Source organism: Aptenodytes forsteri, unplaced genomic scaffold (assembly GCF_000699145.1).
Source record: "Aptenodytes forsteri isolate BGI_AS27 unplaced genomic scaffold, ASM69914v1 Scaffold242, whole genome shotgun sequence".
Classification (NCBI taxonomy): Eukaryota; Metazoa; Chordata; class Aves; order Sphenisciformes; family Spheniscidae; genus Aptenodytes; species Aptenodytes forsteri.
Genome location: NW_008795253.1, coordinates 594,836 through 614,191, shown reverse-complemented (window position 1 = coordinate 614,191; position 19,356 = coordinate 594,836). Strand labels below are relative to the sequence as shown.

General features: G+C 35.1%; 1 protein-coding gene across 1 annotated transcript in view; it reads left to right on the top strand.

Annotated features, from left to right (window-relative positions):
- The window catches only part of RAB28 (RAB28, member RAS oncogene family), a 56,203-nt gene extending 40,020 nt beyond the window's left edge, over positions 1 to 16,183 (top strand). The window contains exons 5-6 of the mRNA XM_019472013.1: positions 13,060 to 13,163; positions 16,098 to 16,183. Of these exons, the coding sequence (XP_019327558.1) occupies positions 13,060 to 13,163; positions 16,098 to 16,175 (182 nt within the window). The 3' untranslated portion in view covers positions 16,176 to 16,183. The remainder of the gene's footprint in view (positions 1 to 13,059; positions 13,164 to 16,097) is intronic.
- Positions 16,184 to 19,356: the final 3,173 nt, after the last annotated feature.

The window sequence follows — 19,356 nt, the reverse complement described above, 5'->3', positions numbered from 1 at the left end:
GAATCAGGCATGGAAGGGCCCTGGAGCTGACCTGGGTTGGCTCTGTTAGGAGCAAGTAATTCAGAGTATTGGATAAAAGCATCACACTTGAGAGGATAGCCAGATTTTTAACATGGCTGTGTGGCGTGAAATCAACAGACATATACCTGTGGAAGCGGTCTGTATAGATGGATGCAGCAGCAGCCATCAAGAATGATGGAGTGGCTCCTGTGAGGAAGTGTTATTTATTAGGTAAATGCTTTTTATAGGAAGAAGTTTTGTATTAATAGTTCATTTCCATGGCTTCATGAAATACATTACTCTGAGATATGTTCCTATGCATTATTTTGAGAACACTGTTTTAGGAACTGCTATGTAAGGATAAATCTTTTCACTTGATGTTACAGTATGTCCGGATTTACTATTTTTGGAAGAAATTACTTGTACAAATTACTTGTACAACTTGTACAACTGTACAAGGCACTGTAGAATGTTTGAATTATAGGCAGAACTGCAAATGTGTCTAACATTTTGTAGGGGTTTGCTGGGGCGAAGGTAGGTGGGGGCTTTTTTGTATTCTGTCTATAATTACAGACTGCATCTAATCTCTTAATAAGGAGATACCTGCCTTTAACAGCATGAAAAATTTAGTTTTTCATATGCAGTAGTGAGACCGACTTTGTTAACTTGCCTGCCCTTTTGAATGCTGACAAGGAATTCAGCCCTTCCGAGCTCATGGAGGCTGCAGTTCCATCATCAGTTGGTTTTGCAGTGAAGCTGTTTTACGGCTTGAAGTTAGCACCACTGCCCCACGGGAAATCGGATCTGTGACTTGACCTGGGTTAAACCAAACACTGCAAAAAGAAATGGCTATTTTTAACATGGATCAGCTCATTGAGCTTCATAAGCTCATGCGAGTTGCATGGCCTCCTAAGTAGGTGAGGAGGTATAGGGCACTGTGACATGAGGGTGGGAATGAACAATGAGGAGTGGGACAGGTTGGTGAGATTTTCTGAGCTTTGGTGCTGTCATCGGTAGCTCTTGAAACTGTGGCTGGAAACCCTTGCTGTTGACTGCAAAAGGAGACAGATGTGAGTGACTGAAGGTAGGATCTAAGAAATGTTGTATGAGTTTTCATTAAGATCCCAAGACCTTGAGTTGATGAAATTATAATGAGCTTTATATTTTATGGCTGTCAATCCACTAAATCTTTGTGAATTTTAGAATGATAATTCATTTCGTAGTGTTCTTAGTATTTAACTGAAGATGACTGTACCTTGTCCTGGGATTGATAAATTCAGTGATGATGTAGTAGATACATCATAATTAGAGAAGTTATTTGAGAGACATGAAGAAAAGCTGATCCATCCATGGCTGGCAGGTATATTGGACTAGCACCATCTTCTGAATGTTTAGTACATTACAGCTTTATGTCTTCACTAAGGTATTAAAGAACACTTAAAAAAATATTCAACTTTGAATTTCAGTAATCACAGTACCGTAATATCTTTTTTACACTCTATTGAGTTTATGAAGTTGTTAAATTAAGCCAAAACAAAGAATATCTAAGTTGAATTAGTGAGAAATTAAGACTTTTTTTTTTACATTTTTTTTAACCTCTGTCCTAAAAAGTAGATTTAATATTACAAGGAGGGAAATTATTTTGTGAAAAAAGCTATTGAAGTCCAGCAATTTGTCACTAGTAGCTCAGCTAAATAAATCAATTTAAGCAGTTTTTTATGTCGTTTCAGTAATCCTGATAAAAATCATTTCATGTTGAATCAAAGAAGGGTCTGTTGTTATTTTTCTGTCAGCAAGTTTTGTTTCAGAGTGCTTGGGCAGTCATTAAAGTTTGGTATAGGGAAGTTTGGAAACTACTATCAAAAATGGTAATGTGTAATCTAAAGAGAAACGTTTTTTTTTGAAGTTAGGCTCATAGAAATTCATTTGTCCAGAGGAGTTAAAATCATTTCATGTTGAATCAAAGAAGGGTCTGTTGTTATTTTTCTGTCAGCAAGTTTTGTTTCAGAGTGCTTGGGCAGTCATTAAAGTTTGGTATAGGGAAGTTTGGAAACTAGTATCTACTATGGTAATTTGTAATGTGTAGAGAAACGTTTTTTTTTGAAGTTAGGCTCATAGAAATTCATTTGTCCAGAGGAGTTCATATGAACATTTTAAAATATATATATTGCAGTCATTGTAGTGTTAAAAATATTCTTACAAGGTTATGAATCAAGTAATTCTGTGTTTCTCATATGTTGCTCTGTAAAGGGTAGTGTTATATTGGTGAGAGAAAATGTAGATTCTAAATGGTATAACTTGTTTCTTGTTAGTGTCGCTAAAACATTGGCAATTAGAAAATGACATATAGCTTGAAACTAGTTTTTTTCAATGGAAATGTTTAATTTCTGTGTTTGCGAAAGATGCTGGATCCAAAAAGTGAAATATTGTCTTTATTACTTGTAGAAACTTCTAAGAATGTGAAAATGCAGCTAGAGTTGCAGAGATACAAAATAATTATTACATATTTTTATGCTGTCTTGTATTTGAGTTATGGTACTTAATTAACAGAATTGCCATTTCTTCAAGATGGTCACCCTAATGCTATTACTGTATCATTTATAATTTCATTAGGCATTTCATTGTCTAATGCCAGTGTGTTAGAGTGTGCCTGTGGGGACTGGAATTCCAGCCGTTGTTGGGCATCCTGGATTATGGTTTGTGTGAGTACAGGTTAGTTTGTTTTGGTTTGCTTTCTCAGTGTCGTTCAATAAATAAGCCTTTCCCAACTGCATTCGTGTGCTGTGCTCATCACTGTGACTGCCAGTGATTTTTATAATTGAATTAGTATAGCAAGAAAAATCCAGCTGGGGGTGTTTTCCTGTCCCAGCCATTTTCTCATTTCTCCTTGTCTCCAGGAAACAGCTATTTATAAAGATGTTTGAGTCCAAATTAACAGCTTTAACTTAATAAGGAAGTAAAACTAATTGCTATCACATTTGCACAAAAATTAGGAAGCCTGAACACAAGTGTTAAAGAAGATGAAAGATGATTTAGTGCACAAAGCAATAAATTCATGGTTCAGTGAAACTTCATGTGATCTTAGGCAAGGCTTTAAATTTATCTTTTCATATATGTTTCATTTTTCCATTTGTAAAAATAAGAATAGTATTTGCCTAGTTTACTGGGGAGAGAATTAGTCAGCAAATGATCTGTTAGTAATTGCAAAGTGCTTATAAATTGGCGATAAGGGCCATGTAAGAATCCGACTGTCAAGATAAAAAGCAAGAGTGAACAAACTGTCTTCTTTCCAAGAGGAGCTTGTAATCTTAGGACACATTTCTTTGTGGAAAGTAAAAACTAATTAACCAAAGGTGTGAAATTAGAGAACATTAAAGTCCTGTGTGATGATGCTTTTGAGAGAGGGCGGCATTAATTTGCCGAAGCTGGGCTGTTCACTCCATACCAGTATGCACAAAAGCATTTCATGTTCTTTCATTCGCATCCCCACTTGATTTGTTAAGCTTACCCTAAAGGCGTGTTTATTTAGGTCTGTACACTGCAGACAGTAAACAGAGATACGTGGTAAAATCACCTGCACAGAGGTCTGTACTGCCACATCTAAACTCCTTGTGCCCAGATTAATGCATTTGAAGTTAACTTGGTCGTCTCTTTGCTATGCCGCTGTCTGCCATCTAGCTATATCTTCAATGTACTTAGTCACTTGAGTTGCAGGGTGAGGAGGTGACAGTCAACACATGCCTTTCATCCTCCTCTCTTGCTTTCTGTATCCTTATGATACCCTTTTAAAAAGGCAAAAAAAGGCAGAGTTATTCCAATTATGTTTTAATCCTAAGATAATACTACAAGGTGACTCAATTGTGTGTTTGTTTAATAATGTCATCTTTTTTGAATACTTGTTTCCAAAAATGTCTGCATTAGGGGTAGGGATAAGGAGTATAGGTACCTAACAGAAGGGATCAGATTCTAACTATCGGTGTAATCTTAGTCTGTTCAGTCAAATTACAAATGGTTGCAAGAATTTCTGCCAAGAATTTATTGAAAAATGAAAATGGGAAATGTCTAGCTGAGAAAAAAATATTCTTATTTTCTCCTTAACTGTCTCTTCAAGCTGTGTAAGCCAGTCACCTGTCATCTTAGTTTTGAAAAGAAACTTGGGTGTATTCTTTTTTTCTTTGTAAGAAATTTTTCTTTGTTATGAAAAGATGCCTGCTGTTTGTATTTGCAAAGGTTAACATACTTCTTAAAAATGACCTGTCATCTACCAAACATTACACATGCTTGTTATTAGGTGAGAATCCTGTCACATTGTGTCCTCTATAGTTAGCTGCACTTGGTGTGCTGAGATGGAGACGTTTGCTTCTTGCTGCTCTTCTTGGTTTTAGTTGAAGCCTATTTTAAATCTTGGAAATGTTAACCTTTTGTCTTCTAAAGATGCACAAGAACCACTAGGTTTTATAGCTTTAGAAAAAATGCTGTAATCCTTTATTATTTATCAGTATTTGAAAGTCTCATTTAATATGGGATGTTTTTATGTATAAAACTTAGTATAAAGACTACAGCTACTTCCATAAATATAAATCAAAGAGAACTTGTCATGCTGAACACATTCTTTCTTATTATTTCCTGTGTTAGAACAAACTAGTAGCATCATCAACCTGATTTTATCATGTGAAGTACCTTTATTCTAAGAAGCTCATCACAGATTTTGTGTCTTCATATGTCATTCTTTGAAAGGAAGGAGAATTCCACATAGGCTTTGTACAAATAAGTGGAGGCTCATAAGAGATGCATGCATAAAACCAGGCAAACCTCACCTCACAGGCAAGATGCCTTTCTGTTTTTAACCGGAGACCTAGGAATTGCCCACCTTTCATTTCCCATATTAGGCATACATTTTCTTGTCTTGTATCTGTAGGAATTTGTCTTTTGGTTTAGGAGGAGCTCAGATCATAGATTTGGCATTTAGAAAGTTATATTTTTCTTCAGTAGTTGACAAGCATATTTGCTGATAATTCTATTTTTTTAGAGGAGGAAGTGTTACAATGTTTTGTGTAAATTACAAGAGTTTCGAAGCTATCAATTTTTTTTTTTCTTTCTGAAACCAGTAATTTCCTGTTGTAGCTGGAAATGTTAAGTATAGGTTTTTTAAGTATTAAAGTGCAGCACCAGCTATTCTTATTCTGCCTTAGCAAGTCTTCTAATACAACATTTGATTTGTTACTATGTCCTCATAGGGAAGCATCAGCAGTAGAGTGTACATGACAGTGAGAAAGTAAACACATGCTTGCAATCAAATTAATGTATTTCATCTGTCTTCAACTAATAACAATCTGTCATGCTATCTATCTGAGAAGGGGCATAAACAGTTTATTTTGTGTTTGGAATAACTTCCTGGAGGTAGTTAATGTGACATGTAGTTTGTCTGACATGAGTATAGCCAGATCAACACTCTAGATGTTTTCTTGATAACCTAAAAAAATTACTGAGAAAATCTGTACTGGAACTATATCTATATTTCGTTTTGAGCTTCCTCAAATCAGAGTAGTGGCATAGTTTTCAGGACTTCTATGAAAGTTTTCTTTTCTTGGCAGTTATACAATTTTAGTGTGAGAAAAAGATTGAAAGTATTAATTAAAATTTAACTACAAAAAGCTGCATTTCACACTCTGACATTTAGGTTTGAATATTCGAGAAGAACTATGTGCTGTAGTAATTTAAAAGTACCAAATCAAAACTGATTTTTAAAAAACTAGGTAATACACAAAGTCTGAGAGTACTGCAGACTTGGTACAATTTTTGCCAAATTAATTTATTGTTATTTCTGCATAATTTTGGTTATGTTGTTATATCAGATAATAATAATTATTAATAACATCAGATATGTGTTATATCAGATGAATTTTTAATTTGCACAGAAAGAACCTTTGTGTCTACTTAGAAAATGAAAGTGCACTTGCTTGAAGTTCTAAGTAACCCATTCAAATATTCTTTAAAAACTAAGGCATGATGAAATAGCTCCATCTTTTAGTGGGAAAGCAGTAGGTTACTGGTAAGCTGAGCAATAAGAAGCTAGGGAAGTTTTTTTGTTGCCTTTTTTTTCCTGTTTTCTTTGGAGTGGTGGCAGAATTAGAATGAAAACTGGGTAATATTGCTTATGGCAGAAGAGGCCTGAGAGGGGTTCCTTGTGGCCAGAGCTGTGGGACCTGCCAAGCTACGCTCTGCTGAGGTGCTGTGGGACAGATGTCTGATAAACTGGGCAGTAAATCCTGTTACCCAGAATGCTGCTTCCAGTATTGATCATGATTTCTGTTTTATTCTTTAGAATAGTGGATATTTGGGCACATCTTAGAGAAATCCCATTTTTATTCCCTTTTTCATGCACTTTTGCTTATGCATGGGAGAAGCAGAACCTTCGCACTCTGAAATTAAACTGACTGTGCTTGTTGAGCAGTGTATACTGCATGGAGGTACTACTGTATAACAGTATTGTCTTCATCACTCTGTTAGGTTTTCAGGTGCTCAAGCAAGGTTTGTTCTTAAGAAGTAAGTCTGGAATAATACCAAAAAATAGGATGAAAAAGAGATCGTCACATATAGCCCCCTTTTTTTATGACCCTGGAGTATTTTCAGAAGAGAAAATATGTACATAATTTTAAGCACATGTAAATCAAATTAATAAATTATTAAAGCATTTTACTTGTCATGTCTGTGTGGGCTAATCGTGATAGCTCATTATTTAAACATTATGTAATTGTATACCTTGTGTGAACAGCTGCAAATACTTTGCAGAAAGATTTATATTTCTTTTTTCACAGCATACGATAAAAGAATATAGTTTTGTGCAGTACCGTAGATTAATATAGATGTTTACTTATAACTTTAAAACTATCCTTGATTATATTAAAATATGAAATAGTTATAATATGCATGACAACTACAAAACTAGATAGTTGTAAATTCATTTATGTGTTAATACCAGTTTTAATAGCAAATACTGTAATTATCAATAAAAGAAAAAGTTTAGCTTGAACAGGAGAACTGCCCCTTTGTAACAGAGTCCCTCGCAGTTATTATGATTGCAAGCTGTGGAAGTGAAAGACGGTCAGATTTGGGTGGAGAGGCGTCCATTTACTGAAATTCTCTGAACTGTCTTTTTCATGTTTCTTTTCATACATATGGTTTAGAAAATGGCTAGGTTAGTTATCACTGGTATAATCATCTAAAATGACTGTATAGTGCCTTATAGTTTACAAGTGTAATCTCACGATCCAGGAGGAATGCCAACAAACTATTAAACATTCAGACTTGCTTAACATGCATTATGCATGCCACTCAGCTGTTTATGCCATTCTGAACAAGTACTGTCACTATTTTGTCAGCTGCCTGGAAGTACCTGTACAAGTTATGTATTTGTGTTTCTTCCAGAATTACCTGAAAGGAAGATTCATGCAAAATGGATCTTTTCGGACTTTAAAAAACTGTAGTTTTACATGGAGTTCTTCTCTAGTGATGTTATGAAAGAAGAGTCTGGCAGCCCTGTGGGAAAGGGAGATGAATAGCATGAGTAGCAGCCTTTACACTCTGTATAAATGATGTTCTGTTGTCTTAGAGTATGGGCAGTTATTGGCTTGAGTGATAATATTTAAATAAAAATACACTATTATTACATTTTTGGCATTTTGAAAGATTATAAAACCAGAACATTCATCATTCTTCTAACTGATGGTACATATTTTAAAATACTTACTGGCTTCATGATTGTACCAGTTGTATTACTCTGGTAAATTGTTACACATATTTTTATGTAATTTTAAGACAATACAGCTGTGGGATTTGATATCACACTTTATTCCTTGAAGCAAACTCTGGTGAGCTGATTATATTCGTTCTAGTTCATTTCAGTGAAGCAGATGAGCTAAAGTAGTAGTGAAGCTGCTTGACTATTGGTCAGTAATAGTGTAAGAGAAACAAATATGGCATTAATTCATTTAACATTAGTGGTTTCAGAGTCTCAAGTCAAAAGTAGCAGAATTATTCAATCAAGACTGATTTGCTATTGAATGGCTGTGTGTGGGTAGATTGTGAAGCACCCATTTGTGTTTCATCTAGTACTTTCTAGTGTTTTTCTATTTCCTTGCTACTACCCAATAAACTAAAATTTCAGTGACTGACTCTTAATTTCTCAAGTTATATAGAGATTTGACTTTGAATAACTATTTATACTGTCTCAAGTGTTTGCTCAGAATTTTTCTATCATTTGATATCTAGCTTTGCAGACAGTCATTTAAAATACGATTTCCTTTTCCATTTTGAGTTAGCACTGTCTATCAGCTTTTCACTGCAAATAAGTGATGTATAGCAGCAATTCAAAGGATAATGAAAATGTGGTTTGTATAAATCGCCTGAAGACGTGATCTAATCAACTCTCTCTGGTCCTAACTTGAAACGACTGTTTTGTCCTTGTCTTCTTTGAAATGTCACTTGCTCTCCACAGAGGTGACCATGATGGTGTTTACATCGTTTTCCTTACATAGATTCTGCAGTTTTCTTCTTACCTGTTTTTTTTTCCTCACATCTTCAGGAATGCCTTAGGGAGAGTATCTTTGGGATTTCTGTGGGAGTTTCATACTTGTCTCCTAGATTCTGTTTTCTTTTTTCACCTCACTAGATCTCTGTTTAGTCTCACCTACAAATCAAAATTGAACTCTCCAGAGTTCATGAGAAAAAAGTCTTTTAGCAAGCCTTACCTGCTTTTGCTACAGCAGACACTGATCTATGCTGGTTACATCTATGAGGTGAGATTTGTCACTTGGATCTGTCTGGCTTGGCAGAAGTCATGTCTCAATTCCTGAAGTTCCTAATGTATTTTTGTTGTGCCAGTATCTTTATGGGATACCTGCCTGTACAAACGTGTATAGATCTGTTAGTTATGGAGCAGCAAGTTATCTTGCTAGCTTTAATTGAAATAACTCTTCACACCAGACAAGCTTAAAGGTGAATGTTTGGTTTGGTTCCAGAGAAACAAAAGGTTGAGCTCTTGACTAGTTAGTTAGAAACAGAGTTGCAGAAGAGGACAACTAAGACAACGGAGATAACTTTTGGAGAATATCTGTCAACCGTGGATTTTTTTTGTAGTTGTCACACAAGCTTTTTAGTATGTATTTCAGGTGTAGTTGTCACACAAGCTTTTTAGTATGTGTTTCAGACATAAAAATGAGCAAATGGCAGCAGCCCATATTGTGGATGCTTTTTTTTCTTAGAAAGGGACTTCAAAATGACTTTGGGGGCTGATGAGCCCCTTTTTCTGTCCTCATCAGGCCAATCAGGGAAACAATACCATGACCCCTCTCTCTCTCCCCCCCATTGCTCGTGATGTCCCTCTTCTTCTCCTGATTTCAGTTTTCATGTGGTTTATTTAAGTATTCCAGTTGATGCAAATATACTAAGTGGTTCCTGTATAGTCAAGGAATTAGCAATGGTCTTGTACTCCTTTCACGTTTTAACTATTGTTTTGCTAACTTCTACTTTAACTGCCATTACTGTTGGTTCCATTTTTAAGACCTTTAGAATTTTAGAAATGATAGATCAAAGAAATGCTCTCACTGCGTTCTGTAAAATTTACACATCTTGGGGTTACATTAGCTTTTCATGATCAGAAAACATAATTTATTAATGTAGATAGCAGAGTTTGTATCCAAACACTTAATCCACAGTACTGCTTTGTAACATTTGTGTGCTTTAGAGATTCACTGTTTGCAAATAGTTAAATCTCTTTTCACTTTTCAAACTAAAATCCTTGTGTCTCCTTTAGACATCCCATTGTGAATTTCTAGTCATCAATTTAAATTCTACTTGGTAAAAATGGACCTATTAATTTTCCCCTGCTGTTGTCTTTGTCATTCACTTCAGATGAGGAGGATGACTTTACCATCTGGCATGTAAACTTCACTTTGGGCCTTTCTCTAAATGTTTGTGTTTGATGTGTGTCCAAATCTTGCAGATTCTTTCTTTGAGACCTTTGTTAGATATGGCCTATTATAACCATTACCACAGTTAAAATGTTCTTATTTTGCATCTTAATTTCAGTAATTCCTTATTCTTGGCCAATGCAATGTTATCTAGTCATTTAGAATATTCTGCAAGATCATTCTCCTGCTTTGTAAAATCAAACTGTATTTATGTATCTGATTCTCTTTCTTTTTATCCAAAACTTATTTGTCTTTGCCTTTAAACTTTTCATGGCTTAAGTGCATTCTAGTATCATCCTTCATCCCAAGATATCTATTCCTGCTGTTAATTGGCTCATCAAACCAGCCCACGTTGGCCAGCTGTTAGTTTTCTTTCTATAAAGTCCCTGCATTCCTTATAAACATCTTTCTAGAAAATCATTTTTCTCCTCCAAATTCCTCCTTAAAGTCTTTTTGCTGTGATGTCTAAATAAAAGCTGGACAAGACTTATCCCCTGGTGTGCTAAGAATTCTGCCTGTCGAGCTGACCAACGTCAGATGTTCATAAAAAAGGACTGGAGGGTAATTATTCACTGTATTTTAGCTGATCTTCGGCAACTGTCCATGATTGTGCCCTTAGCTTGTGGCAATGCAAAGTAATTTGAGTTAGCATAGTCGTCTTTCATTGACTGCAAACTGCAACTTTTTATAGTTAAATATTTATTAATGCTTGAAACCCTTTTCTTGTAGTAAAACTGTGCCCTCTTTCATTGAGAGCTAATGTAACATGAATTGCCTTGCATTTACTGTGGGCTGAGAGTGTGCACATGGACAGTTACCTGGCAGTTATCTAGCATAACAGTAACCGTACAGTTCACAGCAGACTGCCCATAATTCAGAAGGCACAAGGTGAAATACTTGTAAGTGGGGAGAGGGACTGAGGATTACACAAAATTCAGAAACATAATTTCACCTTGATTTTCACTGCCAGTCTGTTAGGTTCTAGGATCTTGTGTGCTTTTAATTTCTCTACTGTAGTAAAGTATGTGCTCCACTGACCATATATTATTCTTGATGTTTCTTCAAATAGAAAATAGGAGGCGTTTGAGGATATGATTTCCAACGTGGCAGTGGCATTTTCTTCCTGAAAATTCATCAACCTTTTAGCATGCTGTTGTGTTCTTCCACTCCCTATTCTTTCCTTCCTGGGAAAGAGAGTTTGAGAGAGATTGTAACTTGTAAGCTTGTCTTTATGGACTTACATAAGCATGTCATGGTATTTTAGAGGGATACAGTGTAAAAGCTATCTATCCATCTATTATTTTTATTGTAATCGTGTGTAGGTTTTTGGAGTTCGGGTATAGTCGAAGAAATACAGTGAGTGAAATTTGGAGGTGGGGTTAAGGTTCCTTTAAGAGCTCGTCAAATAAAAATAAAGAAGATATATATTTATTTTTCCCAGAAGAGTAATCTCACTGTTGTGTTTTCCAAGCTGCACTTAAAGCTAATATGTGAAGAGTAAAAATAATAGTTAAAAATGATATGGTTTAGGCAGTATGCTGTATTTTATTCTTAAAAGCGTTTCAACAGAGGCTCTCTTCTGGTTTTTATTTTTCAGAGGAAAAAGTTAAGTAGCTGTTACGTAGACTGCATGAGTTTTTAACAAAATTGTTACCGACTGGGTTTTATCTTAGTAAATGTATTTGTTCTTCCTATTTTTTATGAAACTATATATTCTACGTTTAGTATTATGAAAAACTGTACTACACACATTAGTGTTAATAGCTTAGTATTTTAGTCCTTCACAAATTAATGCCTGTGGTAACTGGATGATTTTAGGCCTGTTCTTATAAACAAGGCCTTACTGATGTGAAAGGAACAGTAATATGTGGCAAAAACTCCACATTAACCAAGGTAAGCAGTATAAATGGGGTGTAGGAATCCCCTGTTAGACTAAAAATCTCCAAGAGAAAATCTCCAGAGCCTACAAATTAAAGACCTCCAATATCATTCTAAAATAAAGCCTTTTATGTAGCAGGAGAGCATTTTTTCAGCTGATAATCAAATGACACTATTATGCAGGCTTACTAGATTTGCAAATTTACAAGTTTTTACAAGTCAGTTGGGTCCCTTCCTCAGGAAATCAGTTTAAGTTTTTTTTTCCTGTATTGACTCAAAGAGCCTGGTTGTCCTTAAATCCTTCTGAATATATTTGCCTTATAATTTGTCGGCATTGAGTCAACACCCTTATAGGAACAGTAATGCAATAAAAAGAGAAACTGTTCAATATAGTTTCCAGTTACCTTAGGATCAGGTTTGGAGAAACTGGAATGTACACAATAAAACCTGTGCAAGACTTGAGTTCCATGTTGTTTTGGAAGCAACCAGTGCTTTTCAACATAAAATACCATTTGAAAGCTTTGCTCTGCTTCCAATGGTTGTAAAATGATAAAAATGAAAATGTGTGTGACTCTTGAAATACGCATTTTACTGTTTTTAATTTTCTGAACCATATCTTTGTGGAATTGAAAACTTCATATACAAGTAACAAAGCATCAATGTTTTTATTCAGTTCATTTTTTGATTATAGTGAATGGGTTTTTTCTACCATGTTCTGTAATAAAATTCTTTATAACTCATTTACATTTTTTACTTAGAAAAAACACGTAGATTCAGATGTGCTTGGTGAACTCTATTTTGTAAAAGTCTTTAGATTACACTGGAATCTCCAATATGCATCATGCTTGCAAACAGAATGCTCAAAATTTAGTTCTTTTTCAGGTTTTTGTATGCAGTTAGCAGTAAAGTTGTTACAAATTTCTTGTGTGTATCCAGAAATAAATTTGTCCTTTATTTCAGATATGAATTTGTTGCATTTGACCGTATAATCTTAATTGTGGTTTCATTTTAGTTTTGCAAATAAAATTAATCTGAGGTAATCAGTTATTTTTACTTTGGCAAATGATTATAAAAAAAAAAGATACTTGTCTTTGCATACGTATGTAAAGGAAAAGATTACATCTGATATGTTTCCAATGAATAATTTCTAAGACAGGTAACTAAATGGGCTCCATTGTAGTAATTTTTCCTTTTTTTCAACTTATTTTAGTTGACTTGGAGCATATGCGCACAGTGAAAGTTGACAAGCATCAACGATTTTGTCAGGAGAACAATTTCAGTAGCCATTTCGTGTCAGCCAAGACAGGGGATTCTGTAAGTAAGAAAAATAAAATCCTTGTAGATGTCTCTTTTTTTTTTTTTTTTTTTTTTTTTTTTTTAAAATTTTTAGCAAGCCATTCTGGGATATGATGTAACAGTTTTATTATACTTCACATATCAAACCATTGAGAACTTCGGCTGCTGCAGGTCCTTTTTGCCTACCTACTTGCGTGAAAAATAGATCTTTGTATAAGTGTTTGTGTTCTTTATTAATTACAGTGGCTTCTCATCTGATTTGAAGTTTGAGGTATAGATTTTAATATGGAAATGGTTGAGCTTATACATCAGCATGAGAACCGAGACCAGCTGGATCTCTGTTTGCTGTCAGCCTGTAGTTAAATATGTTCCTTCAGTCCAGGTGGAGTCCCATCTACAGACCATCAATATAGAAACTTTCAACAGTTGATAATGTCACAAGACCCTGTTGTGATCAAAGTTTTTAATACGGGTCCTGAGCCATGAGAGACACTCCCTCTGCAGGTCCATTGAAACTTGAACATTCTGGTATTTGTAATGCTTTGCAGAGCACATTTTTGAACAATCTTTTGACTCTGAGCTAAGTGGGTTATTTGTTTTGGAAGCCTATGGAAGAAAAGGTTCTTTTTCAGTTGACTGTATCAGTCAAATTAACTCACACTGTATTGTTTTGCTTGATTTCTGTCACATGCCTAATGACTTTGTCGTTTCCATCAAACAGTCCTGTATCTGTCTCCTATTTATGACAACATAATTTGCTTTATGTTATTGAACAGTAAGACCATGTTCAATTATGTGGAAGTATAATTCTGTAACACAAATGGAATCATTTGTTGTTTTAAAATCTCTGATGAAACTTCTACATTGGACTGCCTGATTTTATAAGATAATAGTTATTCTGTAAAGTCTAACAATACTGCTGTTACAAATGCAGTGAATCCTGATTCTTCTTATAGTTTGTGTTAAATCTTTGGCATACGTTTTTGTTTAAAGTGTGAAAATTCGAGCTTTTTATGCTAGAAACAAGAAAAATTTTATAATACTTCAGTCAATGAAGGGTGCATCTGATAAAATATATTCCTTTCTCAAGGAGACAACCTTTTTGTGGGATTTGGTAATAGGAAGAAAAAGCGGTTCTTTTTATAAGGTTGATATATTTAACATTGCAAATTACGAAGGAGTCTTTATTATATCTTTTTAATCGGTTCATGAATTACAGCAGCATCCCACTATATACACCGATTGTACTTTTTTTTAACTTACTGTTTAAAAACAAAAATAAATCTGAACATACCTAGAAAGCATTAACCAGAAATCTCCATTTAAATATCTACTAACAAAAGAAGGTACGAAATACAGTTCACAGTAGTTCATGTTTAGTTTCAATATAGACTTGAATTAACTCTTTCACTGTTACTGCACATTGGCCTTTCAAAATCTTCATGTATTTGGGTAGCTGTGCAGGAAAGACAGGGTGTTTACCCTAGACTGATTTAAGAAGAGGCCATCCATTGCTACTGTGGATGTAGACGAGAGGAGTCTTAAATACTCAGTTAAGATAAATGATTTGTTTTGTTTACCTAAGATCTTTCCAACAGACTCATTTGCAAAAAATAATTTTATGTACATAGAAAAGCCCAAACAGAGGAGAAAAACTTTCATACAAGGTTTAGTGTAGCTAACTGTCTTACTATCCATCAAATTGCATAACTAAAGCACTGAACTCGCACCTGATGTTTTGTGCACAAAGCATCCTCACGGCAGGTGGTCTAGCTCAGTACACCTGAGAGCCTCGTGTGGGTTAAAGTAGGTCTCTGGAAAAGGTAAGCCTGTTCAGGATTTTCTTGCTTGCTGTGTGGATCCTAGTAGAGTTGACCAGTACAGACCCAAGCAGTTCAGAGAAAGAGAAAGAGAAAGTCTTTTGGAAGCTACTGTGGCTTGTTGGTTGTGCCACTAATTTTTTACTAGTTTCCATGTCAGGTATAAGAAGAGATTGTGTAAATGGTATTTTTTTGAATTTTCATTGAAAATGACTAAAAGCACTTACACAGGCCTTATCTTTTGGGGGTGGCAGCTGCATGATGAAAAGCAATGTTTCTTAGTAGTTTAGATTGTGAGCTCAGTTGAATAACCATGTAGGTAAAATATAACGTGTAGCTTGACAATACAGTGTTCAGCAGCAGTGCAAGCTTAAGCTGCTGCTCTTTAACATCTCTTGTGTTCTTTAATCTCACTTAAAATGAAGCTGCCTAAGCAGTAAGATTGGTGGACTGGATTGAGATGAAGTGAAGGAGTTATTTAGGATAGCATTGCCATCCCATGTTATCTGTCAAACCATGTCCAAAGTCTAACTCTGCCAGGCCGGTGCATGCTCTACACCATCTTGCTTGTTTCCTAGATAACTCCTGTTCGGTAAAACACTCGTAATGTTTTGCAAGACTTTTCAGAACAGATGTATCATTGCTTGGCTTTCATACTGCTGAAGTTTTTTAAACGAGATTTTGGTGATGTCGATGCACAGTTCTGTTGTTCTCAATTTCAGAAACCTACATCTCTATTGCACAATACGCTGGTAATATATTTTTTGTGCTGAACATTAGTGAATACCCTTATTCATATTTTATAGCACTGAGAGTAGTAGTTGAGAGGTGGGTTGTGTAAAAGCTTGTTTAAACTTACGTCTCTGGAGGCAGAGTAGAGGTGTTGCTTAACAATCCAGCATGCTGTTCATTCCTTGTACCATTGTTGAGTTATTTTCTCCAATTTTTAAACAAAATTGAATGTACCAGATGAGGTTATTTTCAGATCTGTTTTGCACAGGTCATGGTTTTGCACAGGTCATAATTTTGTATATCTCATTGTTTACAGTTCAAGAATGATTTGATATATTTGAAAGAACCTCAAGGATGTCTGTTTTTAATCATTTAAATGCAATTTAATTTTTTTCCATAGGTCTTCCTGTGTTTTCAGAGAATTGCTGCTGACATACTTGGCATCAAATTAAACAAATTAAACAAAGCAGAATTGTAACAATCACAGGAGATTTTCCACAAATACATGTTTTTTCTTAGTATTTTATTTAGTATTAAAAAAAAATCTCATTGCAAATTAATACCTGTTCTTTAAAGCAAGCTGCATCTGTTGTTCTGAAGACAATTATTTACTTTTGCAATAGCTTTTTTTTAATATAATAATTCTTTATCCATTGTGATAAACTTGCTGAAACAAGAAAATGTATGTTCAAAAAATTAGGAAAAAAAGTTAGTTTGAGAGCTGTTTGTTTCAAAAAAATACTTAAGTACTTAAAATTGTTTTAGAAATTAAAACCTTTTTATATGTATGCATATACAGGTATCGTGGATGACACTCATATCTGCACATTGATGTCAGATACAGTTTTTACAATCATTGTTCTTTTTTAATTCTTTACATATTTAAAAACAAATTTCATTTTAGAACACTACAAATTTAAGTGGTAGAAGGCATAAGCTTCTGTGAGTGGAAATGTTCTAAATCAGTCTTCATTGTAGTCATACAGGAAAAAATATTATTTGTCAGTCACAGAGTCAGGAATTAACTATGTCAAATCCTGTGTTTGGTTAATCTCAGATTTTAGTTTTCATTGTGTGCCTGTATAATACAGGACAAGAATACTTTTCTCAGTAGTGACTGTCTGCCTGAAGGAAGGAATATTGACTTTGTAGTCACTATTTCCCATTTTATTCTGATGTGCAGATGAGAAATTAATTCTATTCTGGTTCAGCATACCCATTCTCAACAGCAGGCAGACGTGTGGAATCATGCGTTTGGGTAGCTATTACGGCTCCCTGGCATCTGCAATTATTTTTCATTGTACCAGTCCCAAATAATCTCCCCCTAAAGGAGCTGCATAGTTTCTGCCCTTGCATTTTGTGTTTTGTCCTTTGCGTTATGAGTGTTATCGTGGGGATTTTCTGCCATTTCCTCTGCAGTAAGAATGGGCTGAGAGAGAGGAGAATGTTTCCCAGCAACAGGTGGGAAGGTCATCAAGAAGGTTGTCCCCCCATTCTCTTGTGTTGGCTAGCAGTGAGTTAGGGATGTGAATATAGCGATTTCGCTGTGAACGCATGGCAAAACCCTGCTGCATGTCCTGCTCTGAACTGTGGCAGAGCTTTGTTGCAGTTCATGCTGTTTAGTAATGGATGTAGGCATGTTTAGGAGATCAAAAATGTGTTAATTGTTCAAATAAGTGATCAAACAAGCAAGTTTATTTAAAAGAAAGGCAAAACATTTCTTATGTACAGTTTGGTCTCCTGCTTTTTGAAATACACAATAAATATGTAATTTCTGAAAGTGTTATGCCACAGCAGTGTTTACAATCTGTGTTGAAGTGGTTAACTAGAAAATTGTATTGCAAACAGTAATATGGTAAAATATACTTATAGTGCATACCTAACAGGCAAAGCTAAGGAGCTTCGAAAAGCTGTAATTTATAGGTAGAGAAATATTGTGTCTTTTCAACGATCTTTTACTACTAAGGCACCATCCATCTGTTGTTCTAAGCTCTATGATTATTTGCATATAAATAATTCAGCACATAAAGAGTTCTTTAATTTTTCTTTCGTTGTTTAACTGGAACATCAGTCTTAGACCTCTCTGTGCTGTGTGGTGGTGTGTTCCGGTGACTCAGGTGTAAGCTTGTAGATGGGTATGCAAATACCTTAAATTAAAAAGAGAACATGAGAAATGGGGTTATACAGAAAATTATAGCTTTCTAAAGAAAGTGTCTATTTTTAGGTTGTTTTTAAAGTAAGAACCTCTGTCTAGCCCTGACTCAAGAGTACGTAACTTTCTATGTCCAATTGTTACCAGCTTTAAGTAGGCTTCTTCCTACCTTAGTATTGTAATTACGATTTTTAATTTTGTTGAGCAGATCAATGGAATATGCAATATGTAGATCAGACAAAGTTGGTATTATGCAAATTGCAGTAACAATAGCCTATAAATAGTTAATATGCATAAATTAAATACTCACTGCGGCCCACACATGACTGTTCATGTGAATCCAAGCTATAGTGATTAAAAAAAAAGGTAACCCCCCAAAAAAGCCCCAAGACCAACAACAAAAGTAGAAACAAAGCCAGTAAATGGAGTTGGACAGAAAAGAAACTTCACTGTCACCGTTCAGGTACAGCAGAAGTCGCTATGTGGTGCTACGCTGTGCATGTAGCTAAAGAGTGAGAGCTGGAAAGCAGTTGCTTGACTTCGCAAGGTTCTGCTAATCAAGCGTAGTTTCAGTCTATTCCAAACAAGCAATAGTTCTTTGTTACCAGTAAAACGTTTGCTTCCTTTCAGAGTGCTATTTTGAGTGGGCCGTAGGAATTGCCCAAATTTAAGTCCGTGAGAAACCAATGGGAATTGTATTGAAGTGTCTGTCTGTTAGCTGTATCTTAAGGTTCATTGTTGTATGGAACCAAATACCTTGGTCACTTCTTAAGACAGGAACGGTAAAGTCTCTACATAAAATTGGAGAAGGAAAACTTTAACCTTCATATCCTCTGGGAGATGAATAGAAGGACATTTCTTGAGAGAAATTTATTAGTCTGCAGTGGAAAAGACTAATTGAAATAATGTGTTGATGCTGTTTCCCAAAAGCATGGAGCTGGTCTCTTGGCTGGAAGGAGGTGGTGTTCGATGATGTTGCCATTACTAGGTTTCTGGTTTACCGCAGACTTTTTGTATGACAGGTACAGGTTCCTTAGCGTTGTGGTGGAGTTTTTTTTCTTTCTTTTCCCCATCTGTAAAATGGGCACAGGGCTTCCGTAAATTGTGGAACAGTTACGTGAATGTGTTCCTTAAAATTTTTAGGCATTTAATACTCTAGTTATGGGACTATAAAAGTAGATAGATAGATGGATGCTAGATAAATGCTGTAAAGAAACAAATAAAAATTACAATAGTAAGTATGACTCATGCTTAAATCAGTAAGTATGCAAGTGTTGACTTAGGTTTAATTTTTAAACAGAGTAAAATACATTTTAGTTTTTACAGATGTGCACTATTTACATGCTGGATTATATCTTTGAATTTTCCATATTTTGTGTAACGTGAGGTTTCCTCATTTTGAAAAATGAGAATGTTGTTGCTTGAATATGTTTGTCAGAGAACATCAGATGTCTTCATAGTCTCGGTGCAAATTGCAGTAACAATAGCCTATAAATAGTTAATATGC